Consider the following 23,373-nt stretch of genomic DNA (forward strand, 5'->3'; position numbering starts at 1 on the left):
AGCTGAATTTACCATTAGATTTTAAGAAATAATGGAAAGATTTGACATTTATGCTTGTTTTTTGCACTCCACTGCCAGAGCATGCAACAAAGCCCAGTTATCATCACCTAGGATTATTTCTAAAACTCCTGTAGATTAAATAAGAGTTTTGTTTAATATAACGGTTGTTATGCAGCAGCCAACCATGAATAGCCTGTATCCAAAGTTTTGTTAAGCACTTGTCTGTCACCTACATTCCTTTACATTTTCTGATATTTGAGTGAATGCTATCGGCTAATATGTCGGATTTAAAGTAGAATTAGTTTTCTTTTTTTTTTTTTTTTTTTTTTTTAAATAAGCAGCAATTAAGTGAATTAAAATAAGAATGATAACATTAATGGCATGAGCTACATTTTACTTTAACAGACTGTCAACTTCAAGAAAGTGTTTCTAGCATTATCTTTTCCTCAATTAAATGTCCCTCTCCGACAGTAACTGCTCTGTGGTGAAGCCGAATGGGAAAGTGGTCCCGAACAAAAGGTTTTTTAAATGTTTCATGTTCATATGTGTTTTCCAGAAAGCTCGGCAACAATAAAACTTTCATTCTTAAATGGAGACCGGTGTTAATTCTTTCAACGTCGGGGCTAAATGGAACAAAAAACGATAATGAACGGGCTAAGTTCTTTCAATAGCTCACTTTAAAAAGACAGTTAATTAATGCGATCAAATGAATGTCGAGCTTACCTTTCACTTTTGTCTCATCATGGGATCCCCTCTGATTTAAGCTCTCTGCCTTCAGAGACGGAGATGATGCAGATTCACGGCAGCGGAGGTCTGAAGTGCTGCAGCCCTGTGAACGGTAGCAAATTACAGGTTTAAGTCAGACCAGTAGGGGTGCTGTCATGAGACAAAACTGACCAAATAAACTCTGTAATAGTTAAAGCCTAGGAACAGGAGTGTGCATCTGTATGTCTGAAAAGAGAGTTGCCATAATATTAATAACTGTCTGGGATTTCACGTGTGTGTGTGTGTGTGTGTGTGTGTGTGTGTGTGTGTGTGTGTGTGTGTGTGTGTGTGTGTGTGTGTGTGTGTGTGTGTGGATATTTTCTGCTCACAAAACCTGCACGCCCATTAAATGACATAGTCAGTTCTGGAGATACACAGGGGGGTCATGTGAGAGAGACCAAGGTGAATACTGCACACACATGGATGTAGACCAAACCTACCTGTTGGTGTATTTTTTTTTCCAGTTTTTATATGTCTGACACAAATCTATATCACGTGAAAACTAACTTTGGATCATCCACAGAAACTTGTGGGTTGTGATAAAATTAATACTACAACAGAAGAATAAAATGGACAACAAATGGGCAATGACACTGATATAGAGCAAATGAGACACACTATTTATCTGTTTTAACGCTAGCAGCTTTTTGATAGCCTTTCTGACCTAGAAACATACAAATGACTTCATTTGCAGAGGTATGCAGGGCTAATTGAGAAAACTACTTTGCAGAAATCACTAAACAAAGCTTTGCTGCCATCTAGTGGAGAAATATGTTCACACCACACTATGGTTAAAACCTATATAACATAAAACACATGAAATATCTGTATGTATAAAGGGGCTTATTTTGCATTTGTAACATGATTCTAATGTTTCGAAAGATGCCACATATGTCAGGATATTTGTCAAGAATTTTTCACTCAAATATGTATCATATAATCTAATTTCAATTAGGTGTTGAAACAAGGTGATAAATTTGATAAATTATGACATTTTTTCTCCTATTCACTTATACTTAAAAAAAAATACTTCCCAGTGTCCTAATACAGTATTATTACCCCTCACCCTTTATAATATTACATTCTATATATGTGAATTAACACAAAAGGACATTTCACCTTTTTGGAAGGGTAAATTTAAATCCTGTCTCCCCCACAACTGTATTTGTGGCAGTGTGGAGGGGTTTGAAACATACAGCATTTACTGTTTGTGTTGGTATATCAAATGTATAAAAAATATGATTGAACAGTTAACTCAATAAATGAAATATGAAAAAATCAAAATAATTAACAAACGTTTAGCAAGGACTACATGAGCTCAATCTTTATAACATCCTGGCTACAGCCCTGTTCAGCTACAGTAATTTTAGCTAACCACTACTTCTTCTATGGAGTCATAAACAATATTGGTGGAAGATAAGCATCCATATCCTTTACCTATTTAAAAATACCAGTGTGAAAATACTCTGTCACAACTAAAAGTCTACCTTACTTAAGTAAAAGTACCCTAGTAAGGTGATAGAGAATTAGTAAGTAAAGTAAGATGACTTGCTACGTAGCCAAGAAAAATGGCCCCTGGGGGAAAAATACATTATTGTATTATTAAATTATTATGAGTAATGCATATTTACCTGTTTGAGCTGGTTGAGGTGGAGCTGGGTAGGTTACTCAATAATAATTTCTCGTTTTTAAACCTCAACATGTTTTTTAATGCAAAATTTTAACCCGAAAAGTAACGAGTAACTGTAGCTTTCAATCAAATGTAGTGGACTAACTAGTATATTTACCTCTGAAATGTAGTGAAGCAGAAGTCGAAGTAACATGAAATGGAAAGTAACGTAAAAGTACCTCAACGTGGTACTCAAGTAATGTACTTGAGTAAATATACTTAGTTACTTTTCACAATTGGTAATGCACTGTTGTTTCCATTTTCCAAGCAATGATGCGGAAATTTCCCGCGCTTTACTAATTCACTATTAGCTAATAGGAACAACACTCACTTTCCTGAGTCGATTCCATCCAATCGGCGCTGAGAATCTATGTGAGCCAATGGCATACGTGCGCTTCAGGCCTCTGGTCCAATGAACGGCGAGTAGAGTTGGTAAAGCAAACCAATGGGACGACAGCAGCATTGTGTGACCGAAGCAGGGTCAACCGGTCTCATTTCGCCGCTTCTCCACCCGGCTGGTCTTTTTGGATCTCACTGCAATGGCGGAACAGCAGCAGTTCTACCTCTTGCTGGGTAACCTGATGAGCCCTGACAACAACGTCAGGAAACAAGCAGAGGTAAGAGAAGGAAACTTAGCTGTTTTAATGGCTGACAAGTTGAACGATCATAGAAAACGGCGCGGCCAGGTTAGCGAAAGCTAACCGCCTGTTAGCTACCCAGCCTGGCCGCGCGCGCAGTGAGCTTTCACGTCAAGCTCGGGGAGTCCACGTGCGATGTGGAGCCGACACCGAGTACTAGTCAGCTAACGCTAACTACCTCCACCATGTTGCGTAGTTATGTGGGCATAATATAGATCTCAGCGATACGAACCCAGTCGTGACAATGTGTGTTTCTGGGTGTCTGTGTAAAACTCATTCGGTTTGATTGAAAGTGAAACGATCCGTTTGTTGGGTACCAATCCTTATTTCGCCAGCTGACAGTGCTGCTAGTCTTTTAGCTAGTATAGTACAGGAAGTAGCATGAAGCTAAGTGCTGCTAGTTTTATAAGCTAGCAAGCTAGCGCTGGGGATAGTGGGTTACCAACAGATTAAACACGGGGCGTTTTGGAATTTAATACGTACATTAATGTCATGTTATATACGTGTAATAGTGAACGACAAACAGGGATACATTACAGATGGAGTTAGAGAGACAGCTCATTCAGAGGGCGAACTATCTTAGCAGTAACGTTACTTATGCTATGGCCTTCAGTCATTTTATGTGAAAGTCAGTATAACACATTAGTTAAACATGCTGTTTCCCTCCTTGTTTGGTTTGACGTTACTCATGAAGCGATTTATCTCAGTTTCAGCCACGTCACTAGAAAGGCTCGTCTCAGGTCATCCCCTCTCACTGGATTAGTTTCTCTGAGGATTTGTTTGGGATGAGTCTAGCTGGCCTGTTCACTTTCCCCCCCACCACCACGATTAGCCTCTTGTCGCGGCAAAGCTTTGTTACCACAGTTTCCCTCTTCATGACCCGACTTTTTGGATGAGGTGGTTGAATCTTATCACACACACCCCACACCCCCCTCACTGGCAGTCAGCGTTTTTCTTTATAAAACACAGACTGTCTGCCGCGATGCTAAGCTCATTGGAATTCATCCTTTATAGAAACTCTCCCTTTCTGTCTTACACACATAATAGGAATTGATCCATCTGTAAAGGGCTTTAAACCCATATTTTAACAGCTAATGACTACAGCTACTGAACATTTGTAGATGTCCAGATCCCTGGTTTACCCCATCTGAGACATGATGAGGGGGTTGACAAACCATGAACCATGTAATTGTAATGGTCTTAAAGGTGTGAAGTGACCAAAGTGACAGACTTGTGGTTAAAAGCAGAGGTGTGGTGGTTTTCCTCTATTACGTGTTAGGGATATTTTGCTATAGCTAGGGGACATGTATTTCAATTCAGTATAGAAGCTGAAGATGGCACTTTTTTCATATACAAGGTGTGGCTATTAGATAATGAGGTTGATGCTGGTTCGGAAAGCCCTGCTGTTATTCTGTGGGCTACTTAAATGTTTAGTAAAAGCACTTGAGTGCTAGTTGATGTATGACAGACAATGATTGGCACTGGGATTCAGCAGTCACAAGAAACCAGATGGCTGAAACATCAGGTTATTGCAGGAGCTGCCTTAATCTATATTTACATGCACTGTAATAGTTGCTTACTTTAAACACATGTTATATGGCCATGCAGTTTCTATTTTAATGTGTTTGGTGAGTAATGAGATCTGCGCCTCACCATACTGTTGCCACAGTGATACTCCTCCCTCCTGGTTATTTGTCATGCAAATGTGTTCACTTATAACTGCCCAGGAAATCCATTCAAGGTTATTTTCACATATTCATGGTTTTCCATCAGACATCTAGCAGTGTTACCAGGGGTCATCTCAGTCCTATCAAGTGATAAACAAAGCCATATTTCTTTTTGTTTACCTCCAGCACAGCTTGCACATGATTGCCAATGATATTTTCTGTAGAGCACACACCCAAGGTTCCACTGCATCCCTTTAAAGCCTTGTGTGTGTTTGCATTTCTCTTGTGGCTTTAATGGACCACTGTAAGACAACAAGTAGGCAGCACAAATTATGCATCAGAAAAGTGGTCTTTTTTTATGTAAATTTCCAACTTAGCCATGACATGAGAAATTGACATGGTTGTTTGATGTGGTAAAATGTGTTGGAGATTTGAGTTGTTCACACTGTGTTAAACACGTGGTTGCCGCTTCATCTCTTCCATTCTTGTTTGGCTACATTTTTCCAATGAAACTGTCCCAGTGTATTTGTAATGAAGTATTTATAACATAACAAGTTGGTAATTGGATGCAAACTTGGATGAGAGGGGCAGCTTCAGGTTGTTTGCGTTATCAGTATATTAACACAACAATGAGCAGTACTTCAGCTTTCAACTAAACCCCAGACTGACGACTCTAACGTTACACATCTTATTTTGGCCTTATTTACAAGTTGGACTTTATTATCATCGTTTGCTTGAAATGTCACACAGCATGGAATTACAGACATGTGTAAAATGCCATTTCTTTGTGACTGCAATACAGTGAACATGACACTCACTGGTAGAGATCTATTTTTCACGGTTATCTGTGGTGCTTCCATCTGTAAGCATGCACCCAATGGCATGTCTGATACATACCACTGTCCATTCATTTTCTTTGCAGGAGACCTATGACACTATCCCGGGCCAGAACAAGATCACATTCTTGCTGCAGGCTGTCAGAGATGCATCTGCTGCAGAGGAGGTTCGTACAAACACACATTCCATGACATGCTTTGTCCCTGCATTGAATTCACTTCACATCAGTTTTTTTTTTTTTTTTTTTTCAGTTTTCCTGTGACTTAAAACTTTGGTTAAACCTTGATAATTTGTTTGAGATGTCCTGAAATAGAAGTCTCACAGACACCTGCCAGCTAGGTGTTGACAAGTATTATCCCTGGCCTTGGTATAAAGCATTGTTGTAGCAGGAACGATGAAGATTTGAGGTTAATGCTAGACAAAGTTCATGTGATGTTACATCATGTCCACAGTGAGAATCCTGTCAGCATAATTGCAATATGTTCGCTTTGAAGAGGTGCAGCATTGACGGCATTTTAAGAATGTAATGTGTCATCATATGCTGGCCCTTGCCACAGCCTGACATGAAGACCTGTGAGTCACAGATTTGGCATTTGGGCAGTTATGTTTACTCTGAATCCACCAGCTGCTTGGTCCCCCATGCGTCTCTCCTTTTCTTTACCTCAAGGCTGATATTTTTAGAGACTTGAAATGGGAGCAGGCAGAGAGGTGCTTGGCCCAGGGAGAGTGACTCTGCCTTTCTGAGATGCTGCAGGTTTTGTTAGGGTGGTTTTTATGTTTTTAGTGACAAATGACTGATTAAACATTCCAGCTCATTCCACATGTACAAGCTTTGGCAGCTGTAAACATAGTGGATGTCCTGTGACACTTTTTGGCATCAGTGTGTTATGTAGATCGAAAACTGCCAAAATAAATCTACAAGAAAGTTGTAGGATAAACCGATGGTGGGAAATGTGACATAATGTTGAAACCAATGTCTTATCCACTCAGGTCAAACAGATGGCAGCAGTGCTGCTGCGGCGGCTGCTGTCGTCATCCTTCGAGGAAATCTACCCGGGCCTGACCGTGGAGATGCAGACGGCCATCAAGACAGAACTGCTGACCAGCATCCAGCAGGAGACCTCACCAAACATCCGCAAGAAGGTCTGCGACATTGCAGCTGAACTGTCCCGCAACCTCATCGGTAATGATCCTCTGAGATGCTTGACAACCTGTTGAAGTTTTTAAGATGTGTGCTGACTGAACTAACACGGTACTTCCTACATTCTGGTAGTGTATAACGAGGGCTGAGTGATGATTAATTATTGATAAACAAATGATCCATCCTATTTACATAATTATTTTATGATAAAATTGTCATATGGAACAGTAATCTCTGATTGTGGTGTCTTTTTAATTTAGATGATGATGGGAATAACCAGTGGCCGGAGGTGCTCAAGTTTCTGTTTGACTCTGTCAACTCGGACAATGTTGGCCTGCGAGAAGCTGCCCTGCACATATTCTGGTGAGCCCCAGATAAAGTCAAACTACTCGTATGTTCAGGCAGAAGCCCCGGTGGGTGACTTATGTGCTTTGGCCTTTATTTTAGGAACTTCCCAGGAATATTTGGCAACCAGCAGCAGCATTATATGGAAGTCATCAAACGTATGCTTGTTCAGTGCATGCAGGACCAGGCAAACCCACACGTAAGATCTTGGGACACCTGTAGGGCAGTTCATTTCTGGATTGCTCTTCCTGCACATTTCATTAATAAAATATTTATCCTTCAGATTCGTACCCTGGCGGCTCGGGCTGCAGCATCCTTCGTTCTGTCCAATGAAAGCAACACAGCTCTGCTGAAGCACTTTGCTGACCTGCTGCCAGGAATCCTGCAGGTGAGATACCAAACCCCTGTTTGTTAGTCTCATGTGAACTGGTTCTGTACAGTGTCTGCTACATTAGTTATAGATGCAAACTGAGGGTTCTTGCAAGTTTTCAAGAAGTTGTTGTCCAGAGTAGTGTTGTGCTTGATGCCTGCATGTAATCCTTTTGTACGTAATGGCTTTTAAGCAGTCAGTACAAGTTAAGTCCTTTGAGAGACCTATTATTGATCTGATATATATGCATTAGATAATGCCAGCTTATGAACAGTAATGGGTCCATGTAAAAATGACGGCCTATTGAGTTACTTTGATTTACTGAGCTGTTTATGTGGGTCTCATTTCTCTGCATATTGTGTTTGATGGTCTAAACTCAGTATGTGGAAAGTAAATAAGAAAAGTCGTCTGCAAACAAAGGCTGGAGCTTCAAAGTTAGAGCAGCAGTGCTTCTTGCAGCTTGTTTTTCTTTACTGACGTAGCGTGTCTTATTATTCTTCGTCAGGCTTTGTAAAGATGACCGTGTTTGCACTGAAGAAAAAATAAGGAAGTTGGTTTAAACTATACACACATTCACACACACAGGAAGACCAGTAGCTGCTCCTCCGAGTTGACACTTTTCTCACCACAAGACAACGAGACATCGCTCTAGATTAGAGGATTTATGATGTCCAGTATATCAACATTTCACAACAGCTATAAAGTCTTCCGAGTCCTTACTAAATTATATTGCAACAGTGTTTAGTGAGTTTGTTTGTTTTTGTTTTTTTTTTTTGTCAGTGACTCATAATGATGGAGTTGGAAGTTAAACTCTCAGATTGTAGCTGAAGTATAAATGCAGCATTAGCAGCTTGCTGCAGCCAAATGGGTGTAGTTGCAACACTAACATTGTCATCTGTTCTTTGATCAGGCAGTGAACGAGTCCTGCTACCAGGGAGACGACTCGGTGCTCAAATCTTTAGTGGAAATTGCAGACACAGCACCCAAATACCTGAGACCCAACCTGGAGGCCACACTGCAGCTCTGTCTGAAGGTGAGCCAGAGAGCAGCTAATGCAAAGTATCACTTTGCTGTTCTTGATGAAATGTCTGATCATCTGCTTATCTCCACCCGTCTCCTCAGTTGTGTGCCGACACCAACCTGACTAACATGCAGAGGCAGTTGGCATTGGAGGTCATCGTCACCTTATCCGAGACGGCAGCAGCCATGCTGAGGAAACACACTGCCATTGTGGCTCAGAGTGGTGAGGATTTGCTTCACCATCATGTAACTTCACTTGGAGTTCCCGTTCAAAGATGTTTGATAGAACAGTCTAGACAGTTGTGTTATTGATGTGTTGTCTTCAGTGCCCCAGATGCTGACTATGATGGTGGACCTCGAGGATGATGATGAGTGGGCCATGGCTGACGAGCTGGAGGATGATGATTTTGACAGGTAAGGCCTGGCACATCATCAGCAAGACGCAGCAGGACATCCACTCCAGGAGTTTGATTTTTTGTGGCTGATTTCTTCAACTTGAAACACCACCTCTAATTAAATACAAGATGGCAAAATTACATCATCTAAATTTAGAGAACTAAAGGATCAGACTGTCTTGCAGTATCTGAATGCAGTGATTTACAGCAGGTTATCTTCAAAGACGCTTGCTGTTGCTGCAGCAAAGGCACAAAGTGCTCTATTGTCTAAATGTGGTCCTACACTTTCGTGTTTGAGTGAATTTGTTTCTGGTCACCCACCAGTAATGCTGTGGCTGGGGAGAGCGCTCTGGACAGAATCGCCTGTGGTCTGGGAGGAAAGATCATCTTGCCCATGATCAAACAGCATATCATGCAGATGCTGCAGAACCGTAAGTAAAAACCTACTGAAAACTGAAAGATTTTCAAACAAAGGGAAATAAATGGGTCAAGTGCTTCTTTTGTCAAGAAGTAAATTGGTCCCTGCAAACATGAGATTAACCCAATGTGTTTATCGCTAGCTGACTGGAAGTACCGCCACGCCGGGCTTATGGCACTGTCGGCCATTGGTGAGGGCTGCCACCAGCAGATGGAGGCCATCCTCCAAGAGATCGTCAGCTTTGTCCTCCTCTTCTGCTCCGACCCCGTAAGAAACGCCTTCAAACTTGAATTCTTTACAATCTGGTGGCTAACGTTACAGGATCTGTGTACACAGCAGTTGCTGTCTTGTATGGTGGTTTTGAGTTTGACTTCCTTTTCTCTCCTCAGCACCCAAGGGTCCGTTATGCTGCCTGCAATGCTATTGGACAGATGGCCACAGACTTCGCCCCAACCTTCCAAAAGAAATTCCACGATAAGGTATCTGAAGTGGTTTTCTGGTGGCTAAATGTTCACTAGCTAATGTAGTTGGTTATGATTTTAGATCATCATTCAGCATATCCATATTAGCTTGACCCTGTATCCTTCTCCCTCCCAGGTGATCTCAGCCCTGCTTCAGACCATGGAAGACCAGAGTAACCCTCGGGTGCAGGCGCATGCTGCTGCTGCCCTCATCAACTTTACAGAGGACTGTCCCAAGTCACTGCTCATCCCTTATCTGGACAGCTTGGTGCAGCACCTTCATGTCATAATGGTTGCCAAGCTGCAAGAGGTACAAATATTCAGGATCATAGCCAAAGAGAATGATGTGGTGTTTCTCGCAAACCCACTATTCAGTCCCTGCTAACACACACACTGTCTGGAATCTTAAGTGAGTCCTCTTCTCTCTACCCAGCTGATCCAGAAGGGCACCAAACTGGTCCTGGAGCAAGTGGTGACCTCTATCGCCTCGGTGGCCGACACAGCCGAGGAGAAGTTTGTGCCATATTACGACCTGTTCATGTCTTCGCTCAAGCACATTGTAGAAAACGCAGTGCAGAAGGAGCTGCGGCTGCTTCGCGGCAAGACCATAGAGTGCATCAGCCTCATCGGCCTGGCTGTCGGCAAGGAGAAGGTACGTCTGTGTAGCATGTGATCAAACTGTCCACTGAGATCTTCCCATTAAAGGATCTTTGCAGGACCCATCCCTTTCTTTGTTCTGCCCCTAGTTCATGCCAGACGCCTCTGCCGTCATGCAGCTGCTCCTCAAAACCCAGACAGACTTCAATGACCTGGAAGATGACGATCCTCAGGTAGGATGACTTGGACGACCTTTGAACTATCCAGTTTTCTTTATTTCTATTTCTGTGCAGTGAACCTGTCACAATTTTTTGTTTGCGTGGTTTAGATCTCATACATGATCTCAGCCTGGGCCAGGATGTGCAAGATCCTGGGGAAGGAGTTCCAGCAGTATCTGCCTGTGGTGATGGGCCCACTGATGAAGACGGCCTCCATCAAGCCTGAGGTGGCCCTCCTCGACAGTAAGCAACACTTTCAGCTGTGCACTGTGGACACCCAACTTGTCTGCAGATAATTTAAAAGGGAGCTCAGACGTTCACCAGATGAGGATGAGGAGACTCGCTTCACTCTGTCCCCCTCGTCTTCCTGCTGTTTTACACCTCTACTTTTGTTGCTACAGACATTTTAACACTTTTAACAAGATGAAAGACGCAGTACTTGAAAATGTGTTTCTGTGTTGTAGCCCAAGACATGGAGAACATATCAGAGGATGACGGCTGGGAGTTTGTCAACCTGGGAGACCAGCAGAGTTTTGGCATCAAGACGGCCGGCCTGGAGGAGAAGGCCACTGCATGCCAGATGCTGGTGAGTAGAAGAGCACAGACATATGACTGATTCTGTAAAACTAGGATCCTGAGGGGACCCTGAAGCAGATACGGTAAAGCACCAGATGGGAGCACTGATGTAAATCCATTGTTTATCTTTACCTGTATCTAGATAGCAATGTTGTTGACAGTGTTCAGCCCTGTTAGTAAAATGATCTGTGGTGTTTTCCAGGTGTGTTATGCCAAAGAGCTGAAGGAGGGTTTTGTGGAGTACACGGAGCAGGTGGTGAAGCTGATGGTTCCTCTTCTCAAGTTCTACTTCCATGATGATATCCTTTCCTTATAGTCAGCGAACAACAGTACGATTGATGGCCAAAACTGACGAGGGATTCCAGTCTGACATCTAAAATATATTTTATTACTTTGTTGATTGATTAAATGAATTGTTCATCAGAACACCAGACTTGTTTTTGGCATTTCCTTAACTGTCTCACGTGTCAGGGTGGCAGCAGCTGAGTCCATGCCCCTGCTGCTGGAGTGTGCAAGGGTGCGAGGACCAGAGTACCTCACCCAGATGTGGCACTTCATGTGCGACGCTCTCATCAAGGCCATCGGCACCGAGCCGGACTCAGATGTCCTCTCAGAAATCATGCACTCTTTTGCCAAGGTAACTTCAGCACTATAACAAGTCTTTAGTGCCTTTGTGAAATTTATTTGAACGTTTTCAAAAGACGAAGGAACCATGTCCATTTTCTGATCGGACTGATGGGAGTTTGTTTTCTGTTAGTGTATTGAGTTGATGGGTGACGGGTGTCTGAACAATGAGCATTTTGAGGAGCTAGGTGGCATCCTAAAAGGAAAACTGGAGGAGCATTTCAAGAACCAGGAGCTCAGACAGGGTGAGGCTTCATCACAACCACAAAAACAATGAAATGCAGATCAATTTGTCAACATTGTCTTCCCTTTTGTCTGTTTGCACCTTTTTATGAATTGGTAATGCCGTATAATCCTCACATGAACACTTTGTGTCCTTCACAGCCAAGAGACAGGATGAAGACTATGATGAGCAGGTGGAGGAAACATTACAAGACGAGGTAAATATTTTCATTTTAGTAAAGGACAAACCTGGAGGTCGTTTTGTTTAATAAATGCCACTTAAGATCCAATCTTGAGCTAATGATGATGTAAGACAGTAACGTCCCTCATTTGTTTTCCTCTTGTCACCCTCAGGATGAGAATGATGTGTACATCCTGACCAAAGTGTCAGACATCCTGCACTCAGTGTTCAGTAGTTACAAGGAGAAGGTGCTGCCTTGGTTCGAACAGCTGCTGCAGCTCATTGTCCAGCTAATAGTAAGTAACTGTTCCTCATCAGCAACCAATGAATGAATCTGTCAGTGGCCACTTCACAGAAAGCTGAGAGTATTTATTCATTTCAATAGTATTTCAGCCTGCAGGTTGAGGGGTTGTTGAACTATCATGTGACGCATCATATACTGAGTGAGATCAACAGTAACTAATTTGGACTGCCCTGCTTGTGTCTAGTGTCCCAACAGGCCGTGGGCGGACAGACAGTGGGGTCTGTGTATCTTTGACGACGTGGTGGAGCACTGCAGCCCCTCCTCCTTCAAATACGCAGAGTATTTCTTGCGGCCGATGTTGCAGTCACTGTGTGACACGAGCCCTGAGGTTCGGCAGGCAGCCGCCTATGGTGTCGGTGTCATGGCTCAGTATGGAGGAGAAAACTACCGCCCATTCTGTACAGGTACAACCTGGCATTGGTCTTCACCTGTGATGATGTCAGGCAGGTTATTGCTTCTAGTTGATAACTCGATGATGTGTTTGTGTTTCCTTGTTTCAGAGGCCATCCCCCTGCTGGTCAGAGTCATCCAGGCAGCCGACTCACGCTCCAAGGAAAACGTCAACGCCACAGAAAACTGCATTTCTGCTGTTGGAAAGGTTATGAGGTTTCGGCCAGAGTGCGTTAATGTCAATGAGATCCTTCCTCATTGGCTCAGCTGGCTACCGCTCAACGAGGACAAAGAGGAGGCCGTCCACACATTTGATTTTCTGTGTGACCTCATTGAGAGGTAACCCCCAAACTTTTCTGCAGTAATTGTGTTGGAAATTGTGTTGTTCTCTCCTGCTGACTATTATCTTCTCTCCACAGCAACAACCCGATTGTCCTGGGGCCAGACAACTCCAACCTTCCCAAAATCTTCCTCATCATCGCAGACGGAGTTGCAAATGAATCAGTCAAGAGTGAAGACGCCTGCAGCAAACGGCTCGCAAATGTCATCCGTCAAGTACAGGTGAGTCATCACTTTGTCACCGTGCCAGGAAACTTCATCTGGGTTTGGATAAATAACTGAATGAATCCATTAGTAAGATAGCCTAAAATATGTTTTAGCTGCAGTCACACCAGATTGTTTTATCGTTGATCTTTTTGTTGTACCTCCAGGTGTCGGCAGGATTATGGACACAGTGTGTATCGACACTGAACGAGACGCAGCAGAAAGCCATACAGGACCTACTGAACACTGCCTGAGCCTGAACCCCCGTCACCTCCCCGCTCTTTAAAAAGCCCATGAAGAAAAGTCGAGCTCCTGGATCTCCTCCATACACTCCCTCTTCTTCCTCCTGCTCTGATCTGTAGTGTGTATGGACGCCGGCTTCACCCCCATCACCACCCCCACCCTACTATTATATAACTCCACCTACATTCAGCCGACTGGGGGAGCAGGTTGGATATTTATGACAATGGAGGACATTGGCCATCCACCCCAAAGACTTTCACCCTCTATCCAAGGAAGTGGGAACGAGAATGTCTCCATCATCCCCGTCTTATCACAGTTACATGTCTTCTATCTGGACGTTTTGTTTCCAACCATTCCCTGATGTTTGACTTGATGTGCCCAGAGGGACTCATTCTCCACGTAGCCCAACACAAACCCATTGGACAGTCAGGCTCAGAGGGGCCATAGTGGGGGGAAATGGGGACAGGACATTCTAGTGGACTGAGCAATTGAAATGAGGTGAAAATGCACACTGGGCAATCACTGCCTGTCTCCTGTGAATTTTTTTTTTTTTTTTCTTTTTGTATTTTTATTTTATTTCTTTTCGTTCCATGTTCCCAGTGTTACCTGGGGGGCAAACGGCCTCTGTCTGCCACAGCTTCAGAGGGTATGTTCCAAAAGTAACGGCATGTTTAAGTGGCTAACTCTAGAAAATATAAATAGTTAGGAAATTTACATCATTGTTGTCTGGGAAGAGTTGACATTGATTTTAGCATTTTTCCTCCATAGCCTTTCAGACAGCTGTTCACAGGAAGATGAAGAAGATGAAGGTGAAATGTTTAACGGTTCTCAGCCCCTTTTTAGGTCGCAGGGTAAGGACAAGGGGCTCTCAGAGAAGAAGTGCAGAAATCTGTAGTTGGTCACAACCACAAAGGGTGTGACAAGTTGGAGGAACATGAATTGTAGACTATTCGTAAAATGCGTGCTACCATACTCTAAAACTTTATGGTTTTCGACCCTTTGCAGTCCTGCAGGTATGTGATGGAATTCAGAAAATACAACAATAAAATTCCATTTGAGAATTGTGGGAAATGAGTTCTGATTTATTTTTATTTATTTACCCAAAGTAATAGTCGGGTTGTTTTTGGGAAATACATTCACTTTCTCAGGAGAGTTGGATTAGACCAATGCCTCTTATGGAGCAGTGATTCCTGGAGGTTCTGCTGGTTGCCCGGTGACCTCCATGGCAACAGGACACTTAGTGACTGGACAGTTAAAACATTTTTTCTACAGACTGAATAAACATGAGATGTTTACTGGGTGAGCTTTAGCGGTGCAGGAAGGTGAATTTAAAATAGATTTGGAACGGGCCCATCTATGTTAAGCTAATGGCCTGGTAAAATAACTTCTGACCCATATGTTAAGATGTTGGTCTCAAATTTGATAGTGACAATAGGGAATACTTTTCAAAGGGGGAAACAGATTTGCACACACCTGCTGCATATCATGAATGTATTTCCCAAAAGGCTATACAGAGTTGAAAGTAACGAGTAAACTAGAGCAGATTTGGGGTGTGTCGTATTTATTGGCAGTGCGGTGTGCCTGCTGCATCCTGGTAAATGCTGTCCGATCACCCGAGACACCAGGCGTTTGTTGACAGATATCAGTTGTTTCAACAGAGCAGCCATGCTTTATTAGGACACCTAGACCAACAACAAATGTTTAAATTAAAGCTTTCAACCAAACAGTCATGGATGGTGACCTGATGCCTTCTGTGGACAGCTGCAAATGTTTATCCCACCTTTACAAAATCCAAAAATATACATATGCATGTTGTACGGACTTTAGTTTATTAGGAAGGTAAAACTAATGAAACAGTCCTGCAATAAATCCTACTTTCATTAAGATTTTAATGTTTAGTTTGGTGCCATTATATTATTATACAGAGGTGGACAAATATCAAACACCTCTGTATGCTCCAACAGCACCACAAACTGAACACTATAATTTTCATGAAGGTAGGATTTATTGCAGGGCTGTTGCATTAATTTTAGCTAAGTGTACTTTAACTGGCAAGGAAGCATAGTTCCACAACTCACTGTGGAATATGTGTTTTCTCTACATATAAGGGCTGTAGTAAATTCACTTCAAATTCAATGGGCCCATTTGCTGACATTGAAGTTGGCAGTTTAAATCCCCAGTCCAGCTGGGAACACCTAGCTAGGGTAAATAATTAATGATTTTTTGCTGTTGAAACTCATCTATGTGAAGCTGGACACTTGAATTACAACTCAAGACTTCCACTGTAAGGCTAAGTGCAATTTTCTTTGCCAAGTCCAGCTTTTTTTCAAAATTTTACTTTTAAAGAAAAAGCCTTTTCTGAAGTGCTTCACACAAACAGTAGAGGTTTGATTTCTAGAGTAAGATCACTCATCTTTGACCTTTAGCTCGGATATGAGCAGTAGGGCTGTAATGTAAAGGAAACCTTCAGCAGGGTGGGAGAGATTATAGTGAACTACAGTTGACAAAAGCTGTGTCTGTCCTTGAATTGCATGGCTGTCTAAAGTGACAGAAAACCACATGATCTGATTTTCTGATTAAACACTGATGACGAGCAGCTGTGTGCCACATGGGAAAACAAAGATTTTCAGTTTGAATTAACACTACCAGATCAGATGAGAGGGTGGGGGGGGGGGTACCAGTGTCAGAGGAAATAATACAGTATTTACAGTGAAGAGGACTATCTGTACAAGCTGGCAAGCGAAGTGAGCGTGCTGAACAGGAAAATGTCAGAAATGAGGAGCTTCACATTAAAACTTGGTGATTTAGTCTGACTGATTCTCACAGGACAAACAACTACAGAGTCTCCAGTCTGCCTCTACCTTTCACTTTCACTTTTTTTTCCATCATCCATTTAGTCTTTTCCCACACGTAGTCCTCTCTCCTCCTCTACTGGAGCATGTCCACAAAAGCGTCAAACTCGTCTATGTTTTTCTCGTAGACGGCCAGTTTCTCTGGCAGCGAGTCCTGCAGAGAGAAAATGCAAATCACAGTTACAAAGTACATTCCTTCTCTGAATCTGCTGAATCACACCATGAAAACAAAGACTTCATTAACAGTAAAACAAAAAAAAGGCATGTTACCAGGTCATCGGCCATTGACTGGGAGCTGATGTGTAGTGAGAGGCTGGCCAGTTGTGGAGGGTTCTGAAACTCCCTGTAGAAGGTGCCCAAATCCATCGGCAGCAAGTCGTCTTTAGAGAAGGCGGGTCGCTGCAAACACATTTAATAACACATTTAATAACAAAACATTGTATCCATCTTTGAGAAAAATTCTGTACTGTTAACCTGTTTTACAAACCCTATATCATGAATTATCGTGGATGATATAGATTTTATACACTGTTGCACCTCTAAGGGAAGACCTGGACAGTACTGAGTGGGTAGAGGAGACTTAAACGACAAGTACGTACAAAGTCGACCATGACGAAATCGTCCTGCTGCCCTGATCCCTCTGAGCCCTGAGAATGAAGGCTGGCCTGGAGGGGGGACGGGCAGGCAGGTGAGTCTGGAGGCTGCACCTGAACACACACACACAAAATATCTTAATAAAACCTGTGACTTTATCTGCCAAATGTTTTTTTAGTTTTATCCGTTGTCAGTTTCAAGGCAGAACTAAATATTCTGTTGTTATGAGAGCATTGGAAGTCAGTTCCATTATCAGACAACACATCAAAATAAGATCTACAGTTACCATGGGGTCATTCTCCTCCGAGTCCAGGCCTCGAGGAGCAAATGCAGCAAATGGCAGATCAAGACTGGCTGCCGTTATCTACACACACACACACACACACACACACACAACACAACCACACAAAAAGAAAAAAACACACACACACAAAAGCACACCAACACCACACACACACACACAACACACACACACACACACACACACACACCACACACCACACCACACACACACAACACACACACACACACAACACAAACACAACACACACAGCTGAAGTCAGTGGACTCTTCATTGTTACGAACGTGACAAGGTCTCCTCAGACAATTCTGATGATGTTTTCTTTGTACTCATTTTAATTAATGTCACTATAAAACAATAGTGAGGATATGGTCAAATACAAAACGCCGGAAATTACCTGTGTGACTGGTTTATTGACAAAGGCTCCAACTTTCCTGGTGAACGCATTGAGAGACTCCACGGGGTCTGATGGAGAAACACTCCTCCTCCCTTCATCCCTCCTTCCTTCTCCACTCTGCGTCAGACCGTCATCATCACCGCTGGGAAGAGGAAAGAGACAGGGTTAGAGCAGGTTTCAACAAGTTCACATCTCTAAAGCTAAATAATGATCCACAAACTGGCCAACAAAAGGAAATCACTTAGTTGAGCTTGCACAACAAACAGGATGACACTCAACAACTAAACCACAAAAAATCTTATTTAACATTTAGTTAGAAGTAGAGATGCTGAGTTCAGGAGACGTCAGGAGCAATTTACCTGCTGCCAGGTGTGTTGGCGGCATGCTCTACTGTCAGATGGGCATCTGCTCCATGATGAGGATGGGCAGGAACCAACACAACCCCGCCTTCCTTCCCAGCATGCAACATCTGAAGAGGAAAAACATGGGCAGAGTTATAGTGGATTAACTAGAAATAGCTGCATTAGTCCCTCAAACTGACAAACTGCTATCTACTCTAATTATACTTCAACTCAGCCTCAGTACAAGCCTCCACTACCAGTCGCTTCCAGCTACCCAGCCGGATTACAAGGCTCCGTAACAAGCCACTTTTCCAATTTGGTTTTCGCAATTCACAGGAGAGGATTTTATCTTTATCGCTGACTCCTCTGTGGTGGAGGCACTCTGTCTAAATTAATATCAACAGATCTTTGGAGATATGATTACATCAGCCAGTGCTATTGGCTAAACTGATTCAGGCACTGCTATTTCTCTCAAAGGGAAGTGAACTGATGCGCATCACCTGGTTTGGATTGGCAGCAGGGTGACAAAGATCAGCAGCTCCTGCTAGAGCTGGAGGCTGGTAGGATAACCTGGAAGTGTAGAGCTAGAGAGAGAGAAACAGAGACAAGAAGAAATATTCATCACTAAACATTAAGGATTTCAGGTTTAATTGTTTGTAGTGTAATACTGGAAGATGAGTGTGGTTTACTACTGTGGCACATGTGATGATAAAAGATTACGATGAAACTAGTCTAGTGAAGAGCAGCATTCGCAGCAAACTGAAGCTACGATGCATAAAGCTCTGCGCTGAAGGAAGTGATGAAACTTCAAAACACAGTCAAAAGGGATGATGGGTAAAAAAAAAAAAAAAAAGTTTCTGATGCAACTCTGACACACCAAGGAGCAACACACACGCCAAAACAAAAGAGAGATCTGAGGGAACAAAAGAGTTGTTGAGTGCAGTTTCGGGGTGTCTCACACACAGTCACACTCTCACAGTGACCGGTGCAGACTCACAGTGTGAGTGACAAGTCCAGGAGCCACTGGAAGCTGCAGACTGTCCAGAGGGAGGGGCTTAGACAGTTTAGAAGGAGAAGGACTCAGTGTACACACACACTGAGATAATGCAGACACACACACACACACACACGGATAAACAAACAATAAAAGGACAACAGGAAAGAAAACAGACAAAGAGAGAAAAGAGAAAGTGAAATGAAAAACAGGTATGAAAATGGAGAGAAGTCACAAGGTAAAGAGAAAGCTGAGAACAGCCAGTGAGTGTGTCCTACCTGAGAGGGAGGGGAGGTGGAGAAGGAGGTGGTGCAGACCTCCTGTGAATCCTGAACTCCTGCAAATAGTCCGTCATCCTCATCTGGAGCTCTGGACACACACACATTCATTATAATTTACCTGATAAAGTTTTTATATTATATATCTTTAAATAATAAATACACTGTTTTTTAATATTATGGAGAGATGAACAGATCTAAGGACCAAACTTATCAAAAACAGGGTCTGTGCACTAAATGTGTGACTTTGAGTCTTAGATTTACACTTTTAAACTATTTTCTATCTAAAATCTCAACAGGAAATCTTCCTTCATTCTGTTGATCCAGTTGCGTCATATGTTTAAAAAATGAAATCAGACATAAGTGAGGAAGAGCTGATGCATCCAGTGTGACCTCCAGATAATGCAATTACATCACCTAAAAGCTCTCTATTGTTTATGATGAGGCTGAGACTCAGCTGCAGCACTGTGTCTTTGGTTGCTGTTTAAACCTGGGTGGAGTTGTGGGCATCAACATCAGCATTTTCATTATAAAATGAACAGTTACTTTCACCTGCAGAGCTTTGCATAGCTACCTGTAGTTGCAGGGGTGTCCCACATTTGCAGGACGCAGGTTGCTGCCCGGAGGGTCCACAAAGTGATCCACGATGATCCCCATGATAGGAGCTGACCGCTCAAACTGCCTGCAGAGGACGACAGAATGTTTTCATATATATCAGATTTTATATCTGAAATATTAGGCAATACTAACAAATGTGTTTCCACTTAAAATAAGCAAACAATAACTAGTGTTAGTTACCTGTTAGACATGAATGCCAGGTTGGTGCGGTAAGCACATGAAAGTGTGACTGTGCCAACAGGTGTGCCAACGACACCGACACGCACTGTCTGAAAACCTTAAAAACAAAAAGAAGCCTCAGTAAACAAAGCATTGTAGCTACTTTAATGCAGTTCACTTCAGACATGTTCGGTGCAACTTTTATTTCATTTATTCTAAATATGCTGTTTTGATAGGAACACAACTAGCGTGTAATTTATAATGTATTTGCTTCTTGTCCAGTTAATTTTTAATGTTACAGGCACACAATGTACAAAGAACACCTCAGTATAATGCCTACTGTAAAATAGGAATATGTCATTGTGAGTGCATGATCTGGTGCACACTGGCTTTAAAGCCACTAGAGGCTCTTGCTGTCAGTGATTTAGGACATGTCAGTCAAGACGCTGAGTTTACAGTTACCTTCCCCTAATCCACTCAGCTGGACTTCCCCGAAGTAAATCCTGGAGAGACAGAAACCACACAAACATGTAACTTTAGACATCTGGAATGAACATTTTCTTGGAAAATAAGGCACAAATAAAAGCAGTGCAGCTGCAGACGAAATAGAGATGATCAAAGTTGGTGTAACTTGACAGTAAGACAGATAAACCTATTTAACAGGACAAAGACAGAGACGTCCACACACCTGTATAATATGACATAGTCATGTCCCTGCTTTCTGGACAGTTTGTAGGCAGGTGTCACTCTGGTGATGGCCAGGAGAGACTTCAGAAGGACAGACAGACGGTTGTATACTGTATATGACACCTTGATGTCCTTATCACACCTGCAACACAAACACACAACATGACCTACATTACAAAAGCACTTTAGAGATGTGATAAAACTACAAAATGTCACTAGTAACCCATTTATGACTCAACACAGCTGATGCTCGCTGCTGATGCTGTGGTCTGTGTGTTATTTATACCTCTCCACCGTTCCCTCACAAACAAACTGTATGAATAGCGTAGGTATTAGACTGAGCCTAGCAGGGAGAAGCAGTCATCACGAGTGCTGCACATGATGAAGAAACCATTACAGCATCATTGTAGGGGCAACTGATTGTAGTACAGATAAAGAGTTGTCGCCCTAGCATTGACAGATCTCTTATTTCATTAAACATTCCTTAACCATTTGAATAACAGAGCAATCACAATGTAAAACACACTCACTTTTCATTCATCTCCAGGCACCAAGTCTCCAACTCCATTGAGTCACCCTGAGTGGGACAGAAATAGACAGACAGATGACCAGAGGAACATAAAACAACTGGGACTAAAATAATAACTGTATTTTCATTTTCATTTTTCACATGTAAAGGAGCAGATGAGTAGTCTCATGACCGAAATTCATAAAATACATAAAATGCTGTGCATGTTGCATGTTTTCAGCATTCAGACTCACACAGCAGTATAGCTAATGTGTGTCTTGTTGTCAATAAAGAAATCACCAACCACTCATGGTTTATAAGCCTGATACCTGGCATAATTACTTGTGATATTTTAATAAAGCTTAAAGGTTTTACCTCCGATGTCTTTAGGGAGATCTCAACACACATGGAGCGTCCGATGCCTGGAAGCTGACCAGCCAGTGCCTTCTTGGCTTCATGAGTCACCTCTGGGATGTCTTTGATTGCCAAATTAAACTAGAAATAACATCAAAATGACTAAATTTTACACATGCAAAAAGACCAACAGTCATATCTACAGCTGAATAAGTGACATGTTTAAATCCAATCAATTACTGCAATAGAAAAACGGGATTAAGGAATTAGTTTACCCAGTCAGAGCCTGTAGGTGATGAGGAAGAACGAGTGCAGATTTTCTCTCCAAGACGGGCTTGGACTATCACCTGAACAGTCTACAAACACATAACCGGACATGAGAAACCAAACTGAACAGTCCATAAAACAATCCATATGAAAATTCCTGACAGGATGATCCAGAGTAATAACAACACTGTTACTCTGGTGTAGTAGTGATAAATAGTGGTAATTGAAAAAATGAACCAGTGGTTTAAGAAGTGTGACACATGACAGGCTTCAAGTATCCCTTTAGAAACCTGTAGTCAGTGACATGGCAAGATTCATATTTATCTGCACACACATGGAAAAACCTGTGCTGGGACAAAGACCATCATACAAGCCTCTTACCTTCAAGGCAAAGAACTTAATGAACTTGTCCAAGTCTTTTTTATCCTGAGGACTTAAGTCACTGTCCATGTTGACAAAACCCTGCAAGCCAACATGGCAGTTAGAGATGGACAGAAGACATACCACATGACTGTAATCCACTTTCAGATGTGAAAAACTAAAAAAACATTGTATTATTAAAATTATGAGCATAAGCTTGTTTTGCAACTGCATCCAAACCGTACTAAATTAAATTATCCTATAATTTATTGATGAGAAAAGGTGAATAAATGTAAACTACAGTAAGTGTAAATATTCACACTATAATTCCCTCCTTAGGTTTTTTCTACAAGAAGTTCAATAACTTTAAAGATTAATTTTATTGTTTTGACGTCAACAAGCTGCCTGTAGCAATTAACATAAACTCTGCACACAATTGTTTTTAATTCTCCATAGCAAGTGAGGCCTCCACGTTGACATGAAATTAACAAGACCTGGGGGTCATGTTGGACACTGACAACCACCTTAGACTGTACACTACACCAGCTGGTACATTAAAATGTTACAATACCGCCATTTCATCGGTAATTTCTTAACGTTTGCGTTTCACAAAGGCGAAGCAGAGTCACTGGGGAGGTGACTCACTTGACAACTAGCGTTAGCCATTGGCTAATGTTAGCTAGCTAGCTGAATACGACGCACTTTAATTTCACCACAAAGCAGCAACACTTACATTAGCGTTTCCCTTGACAATGAAGCTTCAATAAAATAAAAACCAAGTTAACAAATGTGACTTGAAACGCCGCGTCCCACAAACATTTAAACGCTCATTTCAGATGTACACAACGTCAACAGCGGCTGTGCTACTCGTCTGTTTATCTTCTCCATGTCGACGTGTTTGGATAGCAGCACTTTCACAAAGGCACTTTCGTAGATTCTTGTTTTAAACGTATTTAAAATATATACAGTCTAGAAAACACAACAAACCACACCTCGGATGAGAAACACAAACTAGATTCTTAATAGCTTTTTTTTTTTT

General features: G+C 42.2%; 2 protein-coding genes across 5 annotated transcripts; one reads left to right on the forward strand and one right to left on the reverse strand.

The window, feature by feature from the left end:
- Positions 1 to 2,973: 2,973 nt before the first annotated feature.
- On the forward strand, positions 2,974 to 14,062 carry ipo5 (importin 5). Its single transcript, XM_022769870.1, has 26 exons — positions 2,974 to 3,051; positions 5,662 to 5,742; positions 6,567 to 6,759; positions 6,978 to 7,080; positions 7,165 to 7,261; positions 7,346 to 7,450; positions 8,343 to 8,465; positions 8,555 to 8,675; positions 8,779 to 8,866; positions 9,172 to 9,278; positions 9,408 to 9,532; positions 9,655 to 9,744; positions 9,863 to 10,036; positions 10,160 to 10,378; positions 10,473 to 10,556; positions 10,652 to 10,784; positions 11,006 to 11,127; positions 11,320 to 11,416; positions 11,582 to 11,754; positions 11,875 to 11,986; positions 12,126 to 12,181; positions 12,318 to 12,440; positions 12,633 to 12,852; positions 12,949 to 13,177; positions 13,258 to 13,399; positions 13,549 to 14,062. The coding sequence occupies exons 1-26, from the start codon at positions 2,974 to 2,976 to the stop codon at positions 13,633 to 13,635; spliced, it is 3,282 nt and encodes a 1,093-aa protein (XP_022625591.1). The 3' UTR covers positions 13,636 to 14,062.
- Positions 14,063 to 14,160: 98 nt separating this feature from the next.
- Positions 14,161 to 23,225, reverse strand: atg13 (autophagy related 13). Of its 4 annotated transcripts, XR_002665893.1 has the most exons (19): positions 23,068 to 23,225; positions 22,356 to 22,436; positions 21,983 to 22,063; positions 21,729 to 21,848; positions 21,376 to 21,422; positions 20,847 to 20,987; positions 20,621 to 20,661; positions 20,180 to 20,276; positions 19,956 to 20,063; positions 19,382 to 19,472; positions 19,107 to 19,205; positions 18,610 to 18,693; positions 18,128 to 18,237; positions 17,769 to 17,910; positions 17,357 to 17,434; positions 17,076 to 17,183; positions 16,747 to 16,875; positions 16,486 to 16,630; positions 14,161 to 15,306 (listed from the first exon to the last, which is right to left on the reverse strand). XR_002665893.1 is itself a non-coding variant. In XM_022769871.1 (18 exons), exons 2-18 carry the CDS (start codon positions 22,422 to 22,424, stop codon positions 16,553 to 16,555), a joined length of 1,623 nt encoding a protein of 540 aa, XP_022625592.1. In that variant the 5' UTR covers positions 22,425 to 22,436; positions 23,068 to 23,225; the 3' UTR covers positions 15,270 to 16,552. The 4 variants fall into 4 exon arrangements, 3 of the variants coding, with proteins under 3 accessions (XP_022625592.1, XP_022625595.1, XP_022625593.1); XM_022769871.1 differs by having other exon boundaries at positions 15,270 to 16,630; XM_022769874.1 differs by lacking the exon at positions 19,107 to 19,205 and having other exon boundaries at positions 15,270 to 16,630.
- Between the last annotated feature and the right edge of the window lie 148 nt (positions 23,226 to 23,373).

The sequence above is a fragment of the Seriola dumerili genome, unplaced genomic scaffold (assembly GCF_002260705.1).
Source record: "Seriola dumerili isolate Sdu_G_001 unplaced genomic scaffold, Sdu_1.0 BDQW01006251.1, whole genome shotgun sequence".
NCBI classification, from domain to species: Eukaryota; Metazoa; Chordata; class Actinopteri; order Carangiformes; family Carangidae; genus Seriola; species Seriola dumerili.